The sequence below is a fragment of the Myodes glareolus genome, chromosome X (genome assembly GCF_982192425.1).
Source record: "Myodes glareolus chromosome X, mMyoGla1.1, whole genome shotgun sequence".
NCBI classification, from domain to species: Eukaryota; Metazoa; Chordata; class Mammalia; order Rodentia; family Cricetidae; genus Myodes; species Myodes glareolus.
This window is the reverse complement of record NC_142053.1, coordinates 994293-1014978: the sequence shown is the minus strand read 5'-3', so window position 1 is coordinate 1014978 and position 20686 is coordinate 994293. Positions and strand designations below refer to the sequence as shown.

At 40.1% G+C, this 20686-nt stretch overlaps 1 protein-coding gene across 1 annotated transcript in view; it reads right to left on the bottom strand.

Moving 5' to 3' along the window:
* The window catches only part of Mpp1 (MAGUK p55 scaffold protein 1), a 32552-nt gene extending 27326 nt beyond the window's left edge, over window positions 1-5226 (bottom strand). Inside the window, exon 1 of the mRNA XM_048457748.3 lies at window positions 4953-5226. Coding sequence (XP_048313705.3) covers window positions 4953-5054 — 102 coding nt within the window. The 5' untranslated portion in view covers window positions 5055-5226. The remainder of the gene's footprint in view (window positions 1-4952) is intronic.
* Between the last annotated feature and the right edge of the window lie 15460 nt (window positions 5227-20686).

Here is a 20686-nt window from a genome sequence, read left to right as displayed (position 1 = left end):
CCAAACATCAAGATTATAGGCACCTACCACCACATCCAGGTTTTAAGAGCAAAGTGGGAATAGAAAGAGAGCACACACTTTTCATATCACCCATGGAGAACACATTAAAGCATCACCAAGGATAACAGATTTCATTCAATAATCCTCTAAATTACAGAAAGTAGGCAAAGGAACAGTCACTGATCACTCAAGTCTTTAGCTGAGAAGAAGGCCATACTGCTCCACAGACCATAAGTCTGAGGTCAGAAATCCAAGAAGGGAGTCATGGGCTGGAAACGTATTCAAAAGCTGTGACTCTGTGGATCAGCTCCACTCTCAAGGCAAGAAGGCAGAGGGGCCAGGTCAGTTGGACCAAGATCAGAACTTCTCCAGAGAACAGCTTTTCTTATCTCATAGGCCAGAGCTCCAGAACACAGCCATACAACCACCTCAAGCTGCAAAAAAAGGCTGAAAAAGTAAGAATCTAGCTGGATAACATCTTGCCACTCCAAACAATATCAGGGATCTGGAAAAATTGGAACATTAGTTCAGCAACCAACTATAACAAGATAAAAATCACTGACTTTCACATTTTTGGATTCACCCACAGACAAATCTTTTAAAAAAGTTATAAAGAACATATTGTAAATGCAAGCAATGTAACAAATTAAGATATATATGTACTGAGGCTGAGAAGTTTAAAGAGATGGAGAAGAGTACTTAATCTTGTCCCCTTAGAAAGGTGAACATCAAAAGTAGTATCTGCTTGGACAGCTAATCAAAAAAGATATAATTTTCTATCTTTTTTTGGGAGGGGGACAGGGTTTCTTTGTGTATCCCCTGCCTTTCTTGGAACTCGCTCTGTAGATCAGGTTGGCCTCAAACTCACAGAGATCTGCCTGCCACTGTCTTCTGAGTGCTGGTATTAAAGGCATGTGCCACCACCTTCTAGCTATAATTTTCTTTATTGTGACTACATATCTTTGATTTGTTTAATTAAAAAAAATCAGGAAATTCAATCCAGGTGAGCCAGCCATTTTGTTCTCCACTTCTGCCTAGGACCAGAGACTGGTGTCAGAGGTCAAGTGGTTTCACTTACCTGATCTGCTGAAGTAAGTCAAAGTATCTCTAGACAATTTGGTCTTTTAAAATTATAAACATGATGGAAGGTCATTGACCTATCTATGAATAGTTAAACTAATTTTGAAAGAGAATAAAGTGGTAAATATCAGTCTAGCTAGTTTCAAAATTTATTATATAACATCAATAAAGTTTTATTTATAAACTAGGTATGGTAGCACATACCTGTAATCCTAGCACATGGGAGGCTGGGGCAGAAGAATAAGTCTGAGGGTAACCTGGAATACAAAGTGAGTTTGCGACAATCCTGGGCTACAAAACAAGACCTGGTATCATGTTGTCTTCTTGAACTCTGAATCCCGTGCTTCTATTTTAACTGACTCCTGGAGTCTAAGGCTTATGAATTATTTTACTGCAAATGGTTTGTAAACATTACTTTTTGACCTTAAATACTGATCACAAAGTAGAGACAAGAATTTAATTTTTCTTTCTTTTCTTTTTTGGTTTTTCGAGACAGGGTTTCTCTGTGTAGCTTTGGAGACTATCCTGGAACTCGCTCTGTAGATCAGGCTAGCCTTGAACTCAGAGAAATTCACCTGCCTCTGCCTCCTGAGTGCTGGGTTTAAAGGCATGCACCATGACCACCCAGGTAAGAATTTAATTTTAATCAGCTAGGCCTGGTGGTGCAGGTTTATAATCTCAACTCTCGGGAGTGTGAGACAAGGAGGGCTGCCAAGAGTTTGAAGTCTGCCTAGACTATACAGTGAGATGATCTTTAAAAAATAAAACAGAACAAACAACAAAAACTGCCAGGCATGGTAGGATTAAAGGTATGATTTAAAACCCAGCACTCTGAAGGCAGAGTCAGATAGATCTGTTTTGAGTTTGAGGCCATCCTAGTCTATATAGTGAGTTCCAGGCCAGCTAAAGCTACATAGTAAGGCCTTATCTTAAAAGAAAACCAAATAAACAAATAAAAAAAACAAAAAAATAATTCGATGAATGTTGTTTTATACATAATCTCAACACTGATCTAATGGCTATGCAGAAACCAAGGGCCAAGTATTTGGAAATACAGTTCAGTGTTTTAGGTGGAATGGAGCTGCTTGTGTTTCCTGTTTTATTTCAGTGGAAGAAGCCTGTGCAGATGTCCAGAGTGCACTGGACAGATAAGCAAATCAGCCAAGGACCTTTAAACATGTGGCCTTTGGATTGATATATGTATTTAGTGCCTGAGAAACAAAGCTCTAGTTAATGTATGATTTTAAGACAATACCTGCCAGAAAAATCCTGATTCTTGGGCTTTCCTGTGTCTCCAGTTCTTATCATTTATAGTTAAATAGTTCTAAGCTCTATACTTCCTTAGGGAATTGTTAGTTTCATGGTTTCTCTAGCTTTTTTATTGTAGTTTTCCCCTCACAAAGTGAAACAGTTATGTCCATGTGAATAGTGGGTACTTGTGGACATCAAATGGGCTCAGCCAGGCATCTACACAAGACTGGCAGGTGGTGTTAAGGTTCTCCCAGGCTCTTCTTTTGTATTTAGGGTCACTCATCTCCTTGGACTGGGCATTCTAAGTTCTCCATGTGGAAGCAGTTGGCAGAGGGCCTAACAGTAGATTGAACAAATGTTTGTTCATTCCTGTGCTCACTAGTTCACTGCCACTTGTTCTGAAGCCAATTACTTTAAATGAGAAAGTCAACTATATTTGTCTCTGCTCTATTCACCCCCATTACCCCTGCCCCCACCCCTGCCAAGTTATTTTCATCTATTTTTTTTTAAATTTCAACTTCCTTTGAGAAACTGTCTCTGCCCTTTGAACTGTGCTACAGATGTTTCCTCTGAAGGAGGTGTAGGGGGCTGTGAAACACTGCAGAGTGCCCAGCATTGCTGAAGCCTGCATTTTGTAGAATACAGGATGTACAGGGCAAACAGTACTCCAGGCAAAATAGAATAGCCTATAAAGAAAACACCAAGGTTCAATGTCATCCATTCCATGTACAACAGCAGAAAGCAAGTCTTGGCTGAGTCAGAAGGGAGCAGCATGGTCAGTGAATCTGCTCCTGATTATCATTCTACTAAAGAAAGAGCATCTTTTTGGGTCTGGTTGTTTCATTTGAGAATGGGATATTTCCATTCAAAGTCTGTGTTTTCAGAGAATGTATAGTAGAAAATAAAATGTTATTTTAAAATTATTTAGTCTTTACCCCAATTTTCTCAGTACCTAGTATTATCTGTCAGTTTTCTTCCTTTCCTGTCCTTCACTTCCAGGATATTTATGACTTTATTTTTCAAAACCGGTAAGACTTAGATACCTTACAGATAGGAATCTGGTTTTATTGTGGTCACAGAGGCTTAAGTAGATTAGCGTTTTACCACATAAGTTCTGCTCTTTGCTCTTTGATAAGACACTGAACTAGAACATCAGGAACAGATGTTTCTTTCAGTAGTTATGACATTTGGGGGTCTGCTAATTCATTGCTGTAAAAAGTTAAATACGTTTAGTTGTGACAATTAAAAATATCCTGAAGTCTGGCTTGTTGGCTCATGCCTATAATTCCATCACTCTGGAAACTGAGGCAGAATTGCCAGGAGTTCAAGGCCTGTCAGGACAATAAATAAAGTTACAAGCTAGCCTGAACTACAGTGTGAGACCTTAAACAACAAACAAAAAGCAAAATGTCTTCCTACTTGTCAGCAGGAAAGATAAAATTTCCTGACATTTAATTGGTGCACAGGTTCTTCCCCTAAGCAGTGAACTGCTCTGTCAGGGTTACTGTGGGTGTGAAGCAAAGAGGCAAGATTAAATAACCGTACTTCCAAAACTGGCTGGGGGAGGGGAAATGACACCAGAGGTTAGGAAAAGAAAACAAAGAATTGGGGAACCAGAATACAACTGTCATAAATACGTTTTTTTTTCTCCTTACCAATTCTTCACTTTTTTTTTCCTTCATCTAAAAAAAAAGTGATCAATACATATGAGGGTTTTTTTTTTGTTTTTTTCTCAAGGTACCATTCCTGCAAGGGTTTTTGGTTTTATTTTTCCCAGTTTCTGAGCTGGAGAAATGGCTCAGCCGTAAAAGACCAGGATCACAACCAAAAATATTTTTCTCAGTTTCACCTAGTATCATCTTTGAACATTTTGTTTAAGCAATGTATGTTGTTTAATAGTTGTACCTGCTTGTCACAAATCCAGCTTTGCTGTATCGTAAGCAACTCCATAAATCTCCCAGAAGGGACTAGAAAGTAGAGGGAGCAGGGTAAGGGAGCAGAAGTAAGCAAGGTTCACACTATAACCTACTGAATTTGGGGGAGACATGCTACATAGAATATAATCCATAACCTCTTCTGGAGGCCTCTGACACCGGAGTTATTTACTGTTTAACACTGGAATATGAAGACTACACTAATTTACAACGAAGCAAAAGGGGATCTGCTGAAATGAAATGCAAAGGGACACTGGGTGAGCTCTTTAGAGCACGAAGTTGGCTTTCACAATGTCTGTGAGGCTGAATACAAATGATCAACAACCAACCAGGCAGATCTTCTCTTGGAAGTGTTCCTTAAAGTCTTTCATTTTTCTTCTTAAAGTCTTTCTGTTACCATCCATGAACAAGTTTTCTTTGACCTCAGTAAGCATTTGGTCCTGGCCAGCCTATTGGGATTTTCACCTAGGAGGACTGCCGCAGACAACTATTCACCACACCCTGATCTCAGTATGAACTCGGCCCAAAGCAAAGGCCTCCACCCTGGGAACAGGACACTCAAGATCAGGTCCTCCGGGGCAGATCACCCAGGAGCAAGGCTACGGATAGGACAAATCCAGAAGTAGATGGAAAGGCCTGGAGCAGAGACCCAACCCGAACCCCGAGGACCCCAGAGGTCCAGCTAACCTCAGGTCGGTTGCGTTTCTGTAGCAAGTGTTCCAGGTAGAGGTCCGAGAGCGCGGTGCGCATGCTATTCCCACCCTCGCCTTCGCTCGACTTGAGCGTCATCTCGCAGGAGCACGGACACCGGGACACTGGAGCTGCAGAGTTTAAGCCCGGGAATCGCAAACCGGTAACCGCGGCCTGTTCGGAGGCGTGGGAGACTGAGGCGGAGGCGGCGGAGGCGGCGGAGGCAGCGCAGGCGGCTGAGGAGGAAAGGAACTAGAGCTGCGCCAGCCCCAACCCCGCCGGCTAGGAGCCAGAAGGACTGGGTGGAGCAGTACCCACGCTCCGCCTACTTCCCGCCCTGGCCCGCCCCTAAGCCCACCCACGCCTTGGCCTTCCTCGTGCCAGCGATTGGAGAAGGCGTACCTTAGGCCTGCTAGGACGCTTTGCTCTTGCCACGCCTCTGCGGGCCCGAGTTGCGCAGGCTGCGTCCAAAGACGATGGAATTCCGTCCCGCTTTTACCCGCAGGCCTGAAATACCGGAGCAGATCCAGAAACGTTCAACTACTGCATCTGCCGTCCCTTTACTATCCCCGAGTTGCAACCAGCAGGCCCCTGATTCCTAGCTTAGGCAACCCTGGAGTTGATTTTACATCCAGATAGCTGGGACCATCAGGAACCATCCAGCTTCCCAATGAAGCCTGAAGAATGCAGGGAGTTGACGAGATTCAGGGCTCTTAAATCAGTATGGTCACAAGACTAATACACCTTTCAGGTTTAGACTTGTGAAAATGCCTTTACGCTCCTGTGCTGCTGGTACCATCATTTATATTGGTGTATGCCGGTTAGTGATGAAAGATGGGATTGCCCTCAAGAGTGTTTTTACTTACTTTAGGCCAGCTCTCCCACTGTTGATGGCACACAATTTCTAGGAATCAGTCAAAACAAATGGAACAAACAATTTTTAAGAATCAGAGTAAGATCCCTAAACATCCAAATGCCCTGGAGACAAATAAAAGGCTTTCTGAGCAAAATTAATGTTTACTGGACCTAAAGGCTCCTTGGGAACCCTGTCCTAAAACCATGAGTTCACATGATTAATAACTTAAACCGTACCCATAGCCCTAGAGGAACTAGTTTTAGGTGGAGAAAGAATGCAAGACAAGAGAAGAGGGGAGGGGAGAAGGAAGAAGGAGAGACTGGTTCAGAGAAAAAATACATCGAACAATGTTACAGAATGGACAACCCTGTTACACACCTGTGCACATATACAAGGGTACTAAACAATAAAAACAGATGAGTTTAAAGAGGGTCTTTTATTAACTGAATCTGGAACTGGAAAAGATGAAATTGGGACCTTGCTTTATGTGATATGCAAATGGAACAAACCTCGTTAATGGACTGCCTAGCCAGCATGCCAAAACCAACAAAACAAAAATAAAAACAAAAGCAAAAAAACCCCTTCTAATATATATATTCCTAGCATTTGAGAGGTAGAGGTAAGAGGATCAGAAATTTATTGTCACCCTCAGCCACATAGTGAGTTTGAAGGCAGCTTGGGATACAAAGACCTTGTCTTCAAAAGTAAATAACAAATAAATAAGAAGAAATAAGAACTTCTTTAAAAAAAAACCTAAAAGATAACCAGGCCAACTGACACATACCTGTAGTCTCAGTACTTGGGTGGTAAATACAGGAGGATCTTGAGTTTAAATCCATCTTCTGCTACAGGTTGAATTGAGGCCAATTTGTGCTGTATCAACTACTTTCTAAAACGAAACAATCCTTCAACTATAAGGGAATGGGAAGATGAATCATTGGCTAGGATTAGTTACTGTTCAAACATCAGGATCTGAGGTTTTTGTTTTGTTTTGTTTCCATAGTTATTTTATTTAAAAAAATTAAATTCTTTTTTCATACATTACATACCAACTGCAGTTTTCTTTCCCTCCACTACTTCCAATCCCCACCTTCCCTCCCCTCTCCCCAAGATTCATTCTTGTTTCTCTTCAAAAAATAAAAAAGCACGCCGGGTGGTGGCGCACGCCTTTAATCCCAGCACATGATCTCTGTGAGTTCGAGGCCAGCCTGGGCTACAAGAGCTAGTTCCAGGACAGGCACCAAAAACCACAGAGAAACCCTGTCTTGAAAATCCAAAAAATAAAAAATAAAATAAAAAAGCAGGCCTCCTAGGGATATGCACTGAACATGGCATAACAAGTTACAGTAAAACTAGGCACAAATCCTCGCCAAGGCTAGACGAGGCAATCCAGTAGGAGGAAATGGGTTCCAGGAGCAGGAAAAAGACTCAGAAACAGCTACACAAGCATAACGTATATCGAGATGATCTAGCTCAGACTCATATAGAGTGCTTATGATTGCCACTTCAGTCTATTTGAGTCCCTATGAGCCCTAGTTAGTTGATTCTGTGAATATGTTCTGATGTCCTTAACCCCTCTGGTACTTATGATCCTTCCTCTCCTCCCCATCTTCCTCAGGATTCCCCCCTGGTTCCCTCTAGTGTTTGGCTGTGGGTCTGTGCATCAGCTCCCATCAGTTGGTAGATGATGCCTTTCTGAAAATGATTATGCTAGGCACTGATCTATGAGTATAGCAGAATATCACTAGAAATCATTTTGTTGACTTTTTAAAATGCCAGTGATATTTGGTTTTATCCTGAGTCTCTGGGATTACCAGTCTCTGGTTCCTGGGCATCCATGCAGTGTGAGGTGTGGGCTACCTCTCATGGTATGAGTAGACTTCAAGTTGAATCAGTCATTGCTTGGCCACTCCCACAAGTTCTGTGCCACTATTAGCACAGCATCGAGCAGGCAGGACAGAATGTAGGTTGGAGGTTTTGTACTGGCTTGATGTCTCAGTCCTAATGCTGGGAGAGTTGCCTAGTTATAGAAGATGGCAGATTTGGGCTCTATATCCCCTCTTACTAGGAGACTTCACTAGGGTCACTCTTGTAGATTCTAGGGAGTTTCTACTGTACTAGGTTTCTACATGACTTCTCAAATGCCCCTCAATTCCAGTCATCTCTTCCAGTATTCTCTCCATCTATCACTCTCCTATCACCTGATCACCCCATCCCCATCCCCACTTTCCCCCAGTCTACTCTCAAAATGTATCCTATTTCCCCATTCCAGGGAGAGCCATTCAACCCTCCTTGAGCCCTCCTTGTTACTTAGCTTCTCTGGGTTTTTGAATTAACCTTTACTTAACAGCTAATGCCCACCCATAAGTGAGTGCATACCATATTTGTCTTTCTGGGTCTGGGTTACTTCACTCAGTTTTTTTCTATTTCCATCCATTTGCCTGCAAGTTTCCTGCTGTCATTATTTTTTAAACAGTTGAGCAATATTCAATTGTGTAAATGTACCACATTTTCTTTATTCATTCTTCTAAGTTTGTTCCAGGTTCTGGCTATTACAAATAAAGCTGCTATGAACATAGTTGAGCAAATGTGCTTGTGGTAAGATGGAGCATCCTTTGGGTATATGTCCAAGAGTGGTATAGCTGGGTCTTGAGTTAGAACAACTCCCAATTTTCAGAGAAACTGTACTATTGATTTTCAAAGTGACTGTACAAGTTTGCATGCCCACCAGCAATAGAGGAGTGATTCCTTCATTCCACATGAATTGTCACTTATGTTTTTTTTTATCTTAACTGTTCTGACAGGTGTTAAGATGTAATCTCAAAGTAGTTTTGATTTGCATGTCCCTGATGACTAAGGATGTTGAACATTAAGTGTTTCTCAGCCAGTTGAGATTCCTCTGTTGAGAATTCCCTGTTTAGAGCAGTATCCCATTTTAAATTGGATTATTTGATTTATTGATGTCTAGTTTCTTGAGTTCTTTATATATTTTAGATATTAACTCTCTGATGGATGTGGAGTCTTCCCATTCTGTAGGCCGCTATTTTGTCCTATTGGTGATAGAGAACCTGCATTTGAATTAACAACATCCACTTTAAAAGATGGTCATGGCCACACATGCCTATAACCCCAGAGCTATGGAAAGAAATAATAGGATCTGTTGGCTGTCAGCATAGTTCCTTATTCAGTGAGGGACTCTGTCTTAAGAAAATAGGGTGAAAAGTAATAGAGCAGAACACATAGGCCTTCCTCCTTTTTCTGTATATTCATGAATGTATAAAACTATACATACAAGGATGGATACAATTCTCTATTTCTGTATGTATTTCCCTCATACACATGTAGACACACAAAAGAAAAATTAATAATAAATATAATGATGAAAAGTATTGTGGGACAATGGTATTGTACCCTGTAAAGATTTGTCACTTGTATTTGTTTAATAAAACGCTGATTGGCCAGTAGCCAGGCAGGAAGTATAGGTGGGGTGACAAGACTAGGAGAATTCTAGGAAGAGGAAAGTCTGCAGTCACCAGTCAGACACAGAGGAAACAAGATGAGAATGCCTCACTAATAAAAGGTAGCAAGCCATGTGGCTAACACAGACAAGAATTATGGGTTAATTTAAGATATAAAAGTTAGTTAATAAGAAGCCTTAGCTAATAGGCCAAACAGTTTATAATTAATGTAAGCCTTTGTGTGTTTCTTTGGGAATGAACAGCTGCAGAACCAGGCAGGACCGAAACCTCTGTCAACAAAAAAAAAGGATTTGATATATATTAGCAGAAAGTATTTTCAATACATAAAAGCAACAGAGGATTCCTGTTATGAATGTATAAAGATATTGTACAGCATTATCCTCTGAACCAAAGAGCCACCATCTTCATTAATTCATCTGTGTCTGCTATCAAAAGATCACCATAGCTGGATGTGTTAACTGTAAACCTTTCCTCATAGAAGAAGGGCACATGGGAGGTCATAGGACTCTCACTTGAGTTTTCAGCCATTTCTTTCAATAAGTTGTATGCAACTTTGTCCTAATTATTCAAGTTCCTGGGGAGCCAGTCGCCAATTAAATGCTTTTCATTATAGAATTATCTTGGTCATGGTGTCTCTTCACAATAATAGAATAGTGATTAAGATAGCCAATATACATATGAAGGCATGGATTGAATGCAAATTAATATATTATAATAAAATGCTGTTGTACTCCCATTCATAAACAAATTAAAAATCAACAATATTAACTACTGGAGAGCATGTAAATCCACATTATTTGTTGAAAAGATACTTAGTCACTCTTTTTTTATATTATTTATTAAAAATTTCCACCTCCTCCCCTCCTCCCTTTTCCCTCCTCCTCCCTACTTCCCCCTCCCTCTCTAGTCCTAAGAACAGTCAGGGTTCCCTGCCCCATGGGAAGTCCAAGGTCCTCCTCCCACCATCCAGGTATATAAAGGTGAGCATCCAAAGAAACCAGGCTCCCACAAAGTTAGTCTATGCAGTAGAATCAAAACCCAGTGCCATTGTCCTTGGCTTCTCAGCCAGCCCTCATTGTCAGCCACATTCAGAGCGTCCAATTTGATCACATGCTCCATCAAGCCCAGTCCAGCTGGCCTTGGTGAGCTCTCATTAGATCAGTCCCACTGTCTCAGTGGGTGGACGCACCCCTCGTGGTCCTGACTTCTTTGCTCATGTTCTCCCTCCTTCTGTTCCTCATCTGGACCTTGGGAGCTCAGTCTAGTGCTCCAATGTGTGTCTGTCTCTATCTCCATCCATTGCCAGATGAAGGTTCTATGGTGATGATGAATATCTTAGTCACTCTTTTGCTGCTATGAAGAAGCATCGTGACCAAAGCAACTCATAAATGAAAGCATTTAATTGGAGCTTGCTTACAGTTCAGAGGTTTAGTCCATTGTCATTCATCATGGTGGAGAGCAAAGGCAACACTCAGGCAGACATGGTGCTGGAGAAGTAGCTAAGAGTTCTACATCTGGATACACAGGCAGAAGGAAAGCCATTGAGCCTGGCTTGGGCTTTTGAAACTTCAAAGCTCACATCCTGTGACACATTTCCTCCAATAAGGCCACACCTACTCTAACAAGGCCACACTTCCTAATCCTTCTCAAGTAGTGTCACTCTCTGATGACCAAGCATTCAAATATATGAGCCTATGGGACTATTTTTATTCAAACTACCACAAACATTCAACCACACTGATGATGTGGAATACAATTTAAAACAAAATTGCATTGCTTTTATAAAATAAGCATTTTTTCTTTTTATTTATTTATTTTTTATTTATTAAAAATTTTCACCTCCTCCCCGCCTCCCTTTTCCCTCCCCCTCCCCACCTCCCCCTCCCTCTCTAGTCTTAAGAGCAGTCAGGGTTCCCTGCCCCGTGGGAAGTCCAAGGTCTTTCCCCCTCCATCCAGGTCTATAAAGGTGAGCATCCAAACAAACCAGGCTCCCACAAAGTCAGTCCATGCAGTAGAATAAAAATTCAGTGCCATAGTCCTTGACTTCTCAGTCAGCCTTCATTGCCAGCCACATTCACAGAGTCCATTTTGATCACATGCTCCATCAAGCCCAGTCCAGCTGGCCTTGGTGAGCTCCCATTAGATTAGTCCCACTGTCTCAGTGGGTGGACGCACCCCTCGTGATCCTGACTTCCTTGCTCATGTTCTCCCTCCTTCTGCTCCTCATTTGGACCTTGGGAGCTAAGTCCAGTGGTCCAATGTGGGTCTCTGTTTCTATCTCCATCCATCGCCAGATGAAGGTTCTAAGGTGATATGCAAGATATTCATCAGTGTGGCTATGGGACAAGGCCAGTTCAGGCACCCTCTCCTCTGCTGCCCAAGGAACAATCTGGGGATCTCTCCTTGGACCTGGTAACCCCTCTAGAGAGAAGTCCCTAGCAAACCCTAAAATGGCTCCCTTATTTGAGATATTTACTTCCCTGCTCCCACATCCACCCTTCCTCCATCCCACCCATCCCATTCCCCCAAGCTGTCCCCAATCCTCCCCTTCTCCCTTCTCTCTACCCATCTCGCCTTACATCCACCCCCTAACCCCCACCCCCGAGCACCCAAGTTTTGCCTGGAAATCTTGTCTACTTCCAATATCCAGGAGGATAACTATATGATTTTCTTTAGGTTCATCTTTTTATTTAGCTTCTCTAGAATCATGAATTATAGGCTTGAAGTCCTTAAATTATGGCTAGAATCCACTTATGAGTGAGTACATACCATATTCCTCTTTTTGGGTCTGGGTTACCTCCCTCAGTAAAGTGTTTTCTATTTCCATCCATTTGCATGCAAAATTCAAGATGTTATTGTTTTTTACCGCTGAGTAAAACTCTAATGTGTATATGTTCCACACCTTCTTTAACCATTCTTCTATTGAGGGGCACCTAGGTTGTTTCCAGGTTCTGGCTATTACAAATAGTGCTGCTATGAACATAGTTGAACAAATGCTTTTGTAGTATGATAGGGCATCTCTTGGGTATATTCCCAAGAGTGGAATTGCTGGGTCCTGAGGTAGGTTGACTCCCAGTTTCCTGAGAAACCGCCATACTGATTTCCACAGTGGCTGCACAAGTTTGCATTCCCACCAACAATGGATGAGTGTTCCCCTCACTCCACATCCTCTCCAGCATAGGCTATCATTGGTGGTTTTAATTTTAGCTATTCTGACAGGTGTAAGAGGAAGAAGTCAAACTTTTGCTCTTTGCAGATGATATGATAGTGTTCATAGGCGACCCCAGAAACTCTATCAAAAACTCCTACAGCTGATCAACACCTTTAGTACTGTGGCAGAATACAAGGTCAACTCCAAAAAATCAGTTGCCCTCCTATACACAAAGAACAAAGAAACAGAGAGGGAAATCAGGGAAACATCACCTTTCACGATAACCACAAATAGCATAAAGTATCTTGGGGTAACTCTAAACAAGGAAGTGAAAGATCTATTTGACAAGAACTTTATGGTTTTGAAGAAAGAAATTGAAGAGGATACAAGAAAATGGAAAAATCTCCCACGCTTTTGGATTGGGAGGATCAACGGCAATTTTACCAAAAGCAGTCTATAGATTCAATGGAATCCCCATCAAAATCCCAGCGAAATTCTTCACAGACCTTGAGAGAACAATAATCAAGTTTATATGGCAAAACAAAAAACCCAGGATAGCCAAAACAATCCTATACAATAAAAGTACTTCCAGAGGCATTACCATCCCTGACTTCAAACTCTATTACAGAGCTACAGTAATGAAAACTGCTTGGTATTAGCACAAAAACAGAGATGTTGACCAATGGAATCGAATCGAAGACCCAGATCTTAATCCACAAACCTATGAACATCTGATTTTTGACAAAGGAGCTAAAACTATACAATGGAAGAAAGAAAGCATCTTTAACAAATGGTGCTGGCATAACTGGATGTTAACCTGTAGAAGAATGAAAATAGATCCATATCTATCACCATGCACAAAACTCAAGTCCAAATGGATTAAAGACCTCAACATTTATCTGACCACATTGAACCTGATAGAAGAGAAAGTGGGAAGTAGTCTACAAGACATGAGCACAGGAGACCACTTCCTAGGTAGAACCCTAGTAGCACAGACAATAAGAGCAACAATAAATAAGTGGGACCTCCTGAAACTGAGAAGCTTCTGTAAAGCAAAAGACACTGTCATTAAGACCAAAAGGCAACCTACTGATTGGGAGAAGATCTTCACCAACCCCTCATCAGACAAAGGTCTGATCTCCAAAATATACAAAGAACTCAAGAAACTAGACACTAAAACTCTAATTAACCCAATTAAAAAATGGGATACTGAACTGAACAGAGAATTCTCAACAGAAGAAGTTTGAATGGCCAAAAGACACTTAAGGTCATGCTCAACCTCCTTAGCGTTCAGGGAAATGCAAATTAAAATAAGCATTTTTTAAGAAAAACAGATGATAGTTACATACTACAAAATTTACCCATTTAAAATGAGCAGTCACCCCTACATAACTTGTCTTCATCCATTCAAGATGCTGTAACAAAATATTATAAATAAATAGCTTGTAAATGACAAATGTATTTTCCATAGGTCTGAAGGATAGAATGCCCATGGTCGGAGTACTGGAAGATCTGGTGTCTGCTGAGAGCTCTTTCCACAGAGAACTTATTTGAATCCTCATATGCTGATGGGCACAAAAAAAGTTCCCTTTGCCTCTTTCATATGAAGATAACATCAAACATTTCTGTCCTACCAACCTTTTAGATTTATGCTTATTTTCTTCTCTCTTTTTCACCACAAAGTTCATTGGAAAGCTTCTTTGAATGTAGTACAGTATTGTGATGTTAGATCAGTGAAATCTAACTGCATTGGATCATATGCAATTGAACGTTCTTTTTGTTGCTGTTGTTGTTGTTGTTGTTGTTTTGTTTTTGAGACAGGGTATCTGTAACATGAGGGCCGGCTTGTTGGGGTTTCCGTCCCGCCCGGTACCCTACAGCCGGCAAATCCCAAAGAGAAATCACACACAGGACTCCATAAGATTATAAACTGATCGGCCTATTAGGTCAGGCTACTTATTAGCTCTTATAACTTATGTTACCCCATTATCCTTATCTATATTAGCCACATGACTCAGTACCTTTTTCAGCTGGGCAGGTTACATGCTGTCTCTTCGGTGGTCTGCACAGGAGTGGCCGAGGGACTTCCTCCTTCCTGGAATACTCTTGTTCTCATCGCCCCGCCTCTACTTCCTGTCTGGTTGACCTGCCTATACTTCCTGCCTGGCCAATCAGCGTTTTATTAAAATACATGATTGATAGAATACAGATAATTCTCCCGCACCAGGTATCTCTATGTAGCCATAGCTGTCCTGGAACTCACAATGTAGACCACGCCAGCTTCAAACTCTCAGAGATCTGCCTACCTCTACATTCTGAGTACTATGATTAAAGGTGTGTGTCTCCATCACACCTGGAGTGATTGAACTTTCAATGAGAATTGCTAATGGATATTCGTAAACCCTGATACCATAGTAAGTATATAAAGAAATTCCAAAAAGTCCTGTTCAATGAAGAAAATACAGCAATCATAAATTAGGAAGAATTTGTTCAGCTTAGTTTGCAAGTTATCCAACTTGAAAGTGCATCTTTCTCTGATCTGGAATCAGGCTGAAGTACAGATTACAGATACACTAGCAAAATGAATTGATAGAAAAACATAAGGATCCTTCTTAATATACCAGATATCTTTACCGTGGTTGCAAGCTTCAGCTCAATGGAAATCTTTAACTTGATTTTTAAAAGTTATTTGTTAAAGTTCTTAACAAAATGGTTGAATGCATTTCTTGTTTGTTTCTGAGTAAGACAAAGATGTTTCTATAGCCTACTCCTGACTCCTTTATATTATAATTCTTATTTTATATGCTAAGGCATCTACAATACATTATATTTATTGTACAAAATATTCAAAAGTTGCTGGGTATTGTGGATACTTATAAGTACACTTATACTTATACTTATACTGGTAAGTGTCCAGTACTTGGGAGGCAATGGCAGGCAGATCTCTGTGAGTTCAAGGTCAGTCTGATCTATAAGAGAGTCCCATGACAGTCAGAGCTATGTAAAGAGACCCTTTCTAAAAAATACTCAAAAGTCTATAAATAATTTTGAACATTTATAAACTATTTTCAACACTACTGGCACCCATAATTTGTGTTTCTATATACTAAAAGTCAATTATAATTTTAAAACATACAATTTCAGCTAGACCTGGTGTCATATTCCTTTAATCTCAGCACTCAGGAGACAGGCAGACAGATCTCTATGTGTTCAAGGTCAGACTGATCTACATAGGGAGCTCCAAGACAGCCATAGTGGGACTCTATTTTAAAACAAAACAAAACAAAAAAATTAATCAACCAAAGAAACAAACAAGAGATACCATTTATTGGAATAGAGATATGGTTCAGTAGTTAAAAATACTTGCTGCTCTTCCAGAGGACCTGGTTCAGATCCTAGTACCTACATAGGATTGCTCACAAGTGCCTGCAAGTCTAACCCCAGGGAATCCAACACCATCTTCTGTACTCTGAGGGCACATGTACACAAACATGCACACACATACACACACACTTAAAACTAAAACAAATCTTAAAAATTAAAACAACCTCTTCACTGCACTATCTAAAACAGTCAACTATCAAGGGATTAATGAACTATACACTTATCTTTCATGAAGAGAATTATACAACTCTACAGAATTAAAGAAGAGTTATTAATGAAGACATAATTTGTGTCTATAATTTAGAAGACTCCATTTCTTCAAGTTGTCAGAGCTGAATCTGTTCTACAGAGCCAATGCAATTCTGGAATGTTTATGGAACTTCCCAATTTATTTTTTATATGTATGGAATTATAATAAAACAAAATAGTCAAAGTAGCCAGGGTATTGTGGCACATCTTTGTGATCCCAGCATTCAGGAGACTGAGGCAGGAGGATTTCCTTAAGTTCAAGGTCATTTTGGACTACAAAGTAAGACTATCACATAGAACAAATAAAAGGAAGAGGAACTGGAAATATGTTTCACTGAGTAATGGCACTCCTTTATCTTGCAGAAGACCTAGGTTCAGTTACCAGGACCCACATAGTGACTCACAATCATCTATAAACCCCATTCCTGGGGATCTGACACCATTTCCTGCTTTTCAAGGGTACTAGGCACACACATGGTGCATATACTTATATTCAGGCAAAAACACTCAAACACATAACATAAATTTAAGCAAATTTCAACTAGAAATAGAATAGAAGGAGAGAGAAGCAGAAAGGGTGGAATAGAGTAGAATAACTAGAGTATCGTAGAGAAAATTTTGGAGAACCAATCTTCTAAATTGTAGTACCTTATGGTATGGCAATGAAAGGAGTGTGGCTTAGGCATGTAAAGTGAGTCAATGAAATAGAAGAGAGGAGCCTAGAGACACATTACACATATTCAGACACTTAATAATATAACTGAGGTGGCTTTGAACAGTAATAATCTCATTGAGTAGTAATAGGCATAGTAGGTACTCATATATAAACAGAAACAGAGACTAATTAAGGGTGACTCAAATACTGGATCCACACTACTGTAGTTGGAAGGACAGTATACATAGTGACTCCTTGAGCAAAAATTAGCTGGTATGCTTCCTGGGGCAAAGGTGAGAATGGAAAAGTACTGAAGGGCAAGGTGGCTGACTCAGAGCACAGGATAGGTGCTCACACAGCTGTCTTTCAACATTTCCATGCCTTTTATGGTTGGCCGGCTTCAGTTCAAGGTAGTCATTGTTTAGAACCTGCTTTTGCTCCCTGGAATTTATTGCTTCTTGGAATTTATGACAACTATTTGCTATTCTTGATTCCTAGAACTGCTTTTAGGTACAGAAGTTCAGCTCAAAGTTCATGTGTGGAAAATTATAACTTTCAACAAAATGAAATAATGGGATTGAAGTCATGCTACAAAAAAATTAATTTCAAGTAGCTTAAGAACATAAACATGAAAGGCAAAACCAAAAACTTACAGAAAAATAATATGTTAGAATTCCTTTATGTCTTTGGTGGACAAAGGGATTTTGTAAATACCAAAAGCAACAATTATCATATTAAATACTTCTCATTAAAAAATATCATGGGGTGGGGCACATATCTTTAATCCCAGGACTTAGACACAGAGGCAAGCGGATCTCTGAGTTGGAGATCAGCCTAGTCCTCAGAGTGAGTTCCAGCTAGGACAACTAGGGCTACACAGAGTAATACTGCCTCAAAAAATAAAACAAAAAATAAATAATAAAATAAAACTTAAAAAATCATGCCAAGCGTGAGAATGTAATCTTCAAATAAAGACATTTCCCCAAAGATATCTTACAAAATATTAGTATATAGATTATAAAAGGAGTTCATACTGATCAATAAGCAAAAGTACTAATCTAAAAAATAGGCAAAGGGACTGAGGAGGGTGACTCAGCAGTTCAGAGCACTGGTTGTTTTGCAAAAGGCTGGGGTTTAATTTCCAGAACTTTCATGGTGGCCCAAAACCCTCTGTAACTATAGTTCTAGGAGATTTGACATCCTTTTTAGCCCTTGCTGGTATTGCACACATGTAGTGCACAGACATATATGCAGGTAAAATGCCCATGTAAATGAAATAAAAGCAAGTCTTAAAAATAAAGAAAATCAATGACACCAAAAGCTGGCAGAGTTGTGGGGGGAAAGGAACCCTCCCTCATTCACTGCTGGTGGGAATGTAAACTGGTGCATCCCACTATGGGAATCAGTATGGATATTCTTCAAAAGAATATATACTCAAATGAATTAACATTAGTATATGTTGTATAGAAATTTCCTCTGAATTGATACATTATCTTTCATATGGAAGAGGAAGGAAGACTCAGGAAGTTAACAAAAAACCTTAAAAGTTACAGAAAATTGAAACAAGGTTTACAAGGCCCATCTCTAAAATTATATAAGCAGAAAACCTTCCTTACAGAGGAGAAACTCTCTCACCTGCCAGGCTTCCTACAAGTTTTACAGGGGGCTATTGACATACACCTTTTTTGAGTGATTACCTGAAGCATGTTTAATAAAAACTCAAGAGAAAGAAATGGGTTCAACCTGAAGACCAGAAAAGCAAAGCAGCCAGCTACTGGCTCTTACTTCAACCTTAGTCTGAAATGGCAAACCTTCCTCCAGGAATCTCAGAATGAGACTGTGTCTGAGAGCTGTCTCTTCCCATTTTATAATCCTTTCTAGGGCTGGGATTAAAGGTGTGCACCACTGGGATTAAAGGCATGCAGTTTCTGGTTTCTATGGCAACTAGTGTGTCTACTGAGATTAAATATGTGTCACCATTGCCTGGCTATAAGCTGTTTTACTCTCTGATCTTCAGGCAAGTTTTATTTATTGAAATACAAATGAAATGCTACTACAATTACCCATGCTGAAGTGAGTTTTTCAGTGATTCACCTACCTTTGAGTTATCCACACTCCTATAGGTAACCTTTTACCAATTGTGCTAGCTAACCTTATATCAAGTTGGCACACAAATCTGAATCAATGAAACCTTATTTGAGAAAATGCCTCCATGAGATCCACCTAAAAGGTGCTTTCTCAATTAATGATCCATGGGTAGGGCTCAGCCTGTTGCGGGTGGTGCCATCCTTGGACTGGTAGTCATGGATTCTATAAAAAAGCAGGCTGAACAAGCTAGGAGATGCAAGCCAATAAGCAGCACTCCTCCCTGGCTTTGGCATCAATCAGTTCCTGACTCCAGGATCCTGCCCTGCTTGAATTCCTATCCTAACTTCCTTTGGTGATGAGCAGCAATGTGAAAGTGTAAGCTAAATAAACCCTTTCCTCTCCAACTTGCATTTTGTTCCTGGTGTTTCATTGCAGCAATAGAAACCCTAACTAAGACACCAATACTCCTGTAAGTAATCCCAGTAAGTTAATTAGTTCACCAAGCTAATGAAGGTGAGATTGTTTATTTGGTCTGTTATTGGTGCTTTGTCTGGAGTGAATATGTTTGTTTGGGTTTTCCTAGAAAAACTCAAACAACAGCACACAATAAAGATACCTACATACCCATGTTCGTTGTGGTACAATTCATCATGCAAAGTAATAGAAGCAGCCTTGGGGCACACCCATGGGTGAATGGGAAAAGAAAATGTTTGACTTTATTTAATTATAATCTTGTCATTTTTTTCAGGAAGCAGATAGAACTGCAGATCATTGTGTTAAACCAAATAAGCCAGGCTTAGAAAACCAAGTATTTCATATTTCACTCATGTGGAATTGACTTAGGTGCGTGTGTGTGAAAGAGAACTAATAGGGATATGAATGAGTATGAACAGGAACAAGGAAAATGGGGGCAGTTAACTTTTAGTGGGGAAAATATGATCAAAAGGATTTATACATATGTATAATTTCACAGTGATGCCAGGTATTGGTAGTGCATGGCTATAATCTCAGCACTTGGGAAGTAGAAACAGGAGGATTTCTCCAAAGCCACTCTGGTCTATATATTAAGTTTCAGGCCTGCCAGGGGGTACATAGTGAGACCTTGTCTCAAAAAAAACTTATATTTTATGTAATAAGTGTATCTTACTTATAAAGGATTAAAGAAAACTGGAGGCACTAAGCAGAAAGATAAATGGCATAATTAAATATTTTTTAAAGCCAGGAATTCTAGGCATTATGACATGTATTTGCATATCTAGATACTCAAGAAGCTGAGGAAGGAAGATTCTTTGGGTCTACAAGTTTGGTGAAGTCTAGGCAATATAGTGAAAGACACCTTCAAAGAAAAAAAAATCCTGGGTATAAAATGAACCTGTAGCGTTCATTCCTGTATTTTCAGCACACATGAGGCTGAGATAAGGAATTGCTGTGAGTTCAAAGTCAAACTGGTTTACATAGTAAGTTTCAGGTCAGCCAAAGCCAAAGAGAAGTATCTTGTCTCATATACAAAACAAATCACCAAGGAATTAACCCAATATTAATTTTAAGATTTAAAAATCTAAACTGGGCTTGGTGGCACAGAACTTGGGAAGCAGAAGTACATGGATTTCTGTGAGTTCCAGGCAGGCCAAGGCTATACAGTGAGTCCCAAATTATTTTATTTTAATGAAAAATTATTTTATGCATATGAAGGTGTAGTTGGAGGCTGCTTGTTCATTTCCTGGCTTTCTAGGCCCAAAATAACCACACGGAAACTGTATTAATTAAAATACTGCTTGACCAATGACACTAGCATATTCCTTGCTAGCTCTTACATCTTAACGTAACCCATTTCTATTATTTTATATTTTACCATGAGGCTCATGGTTT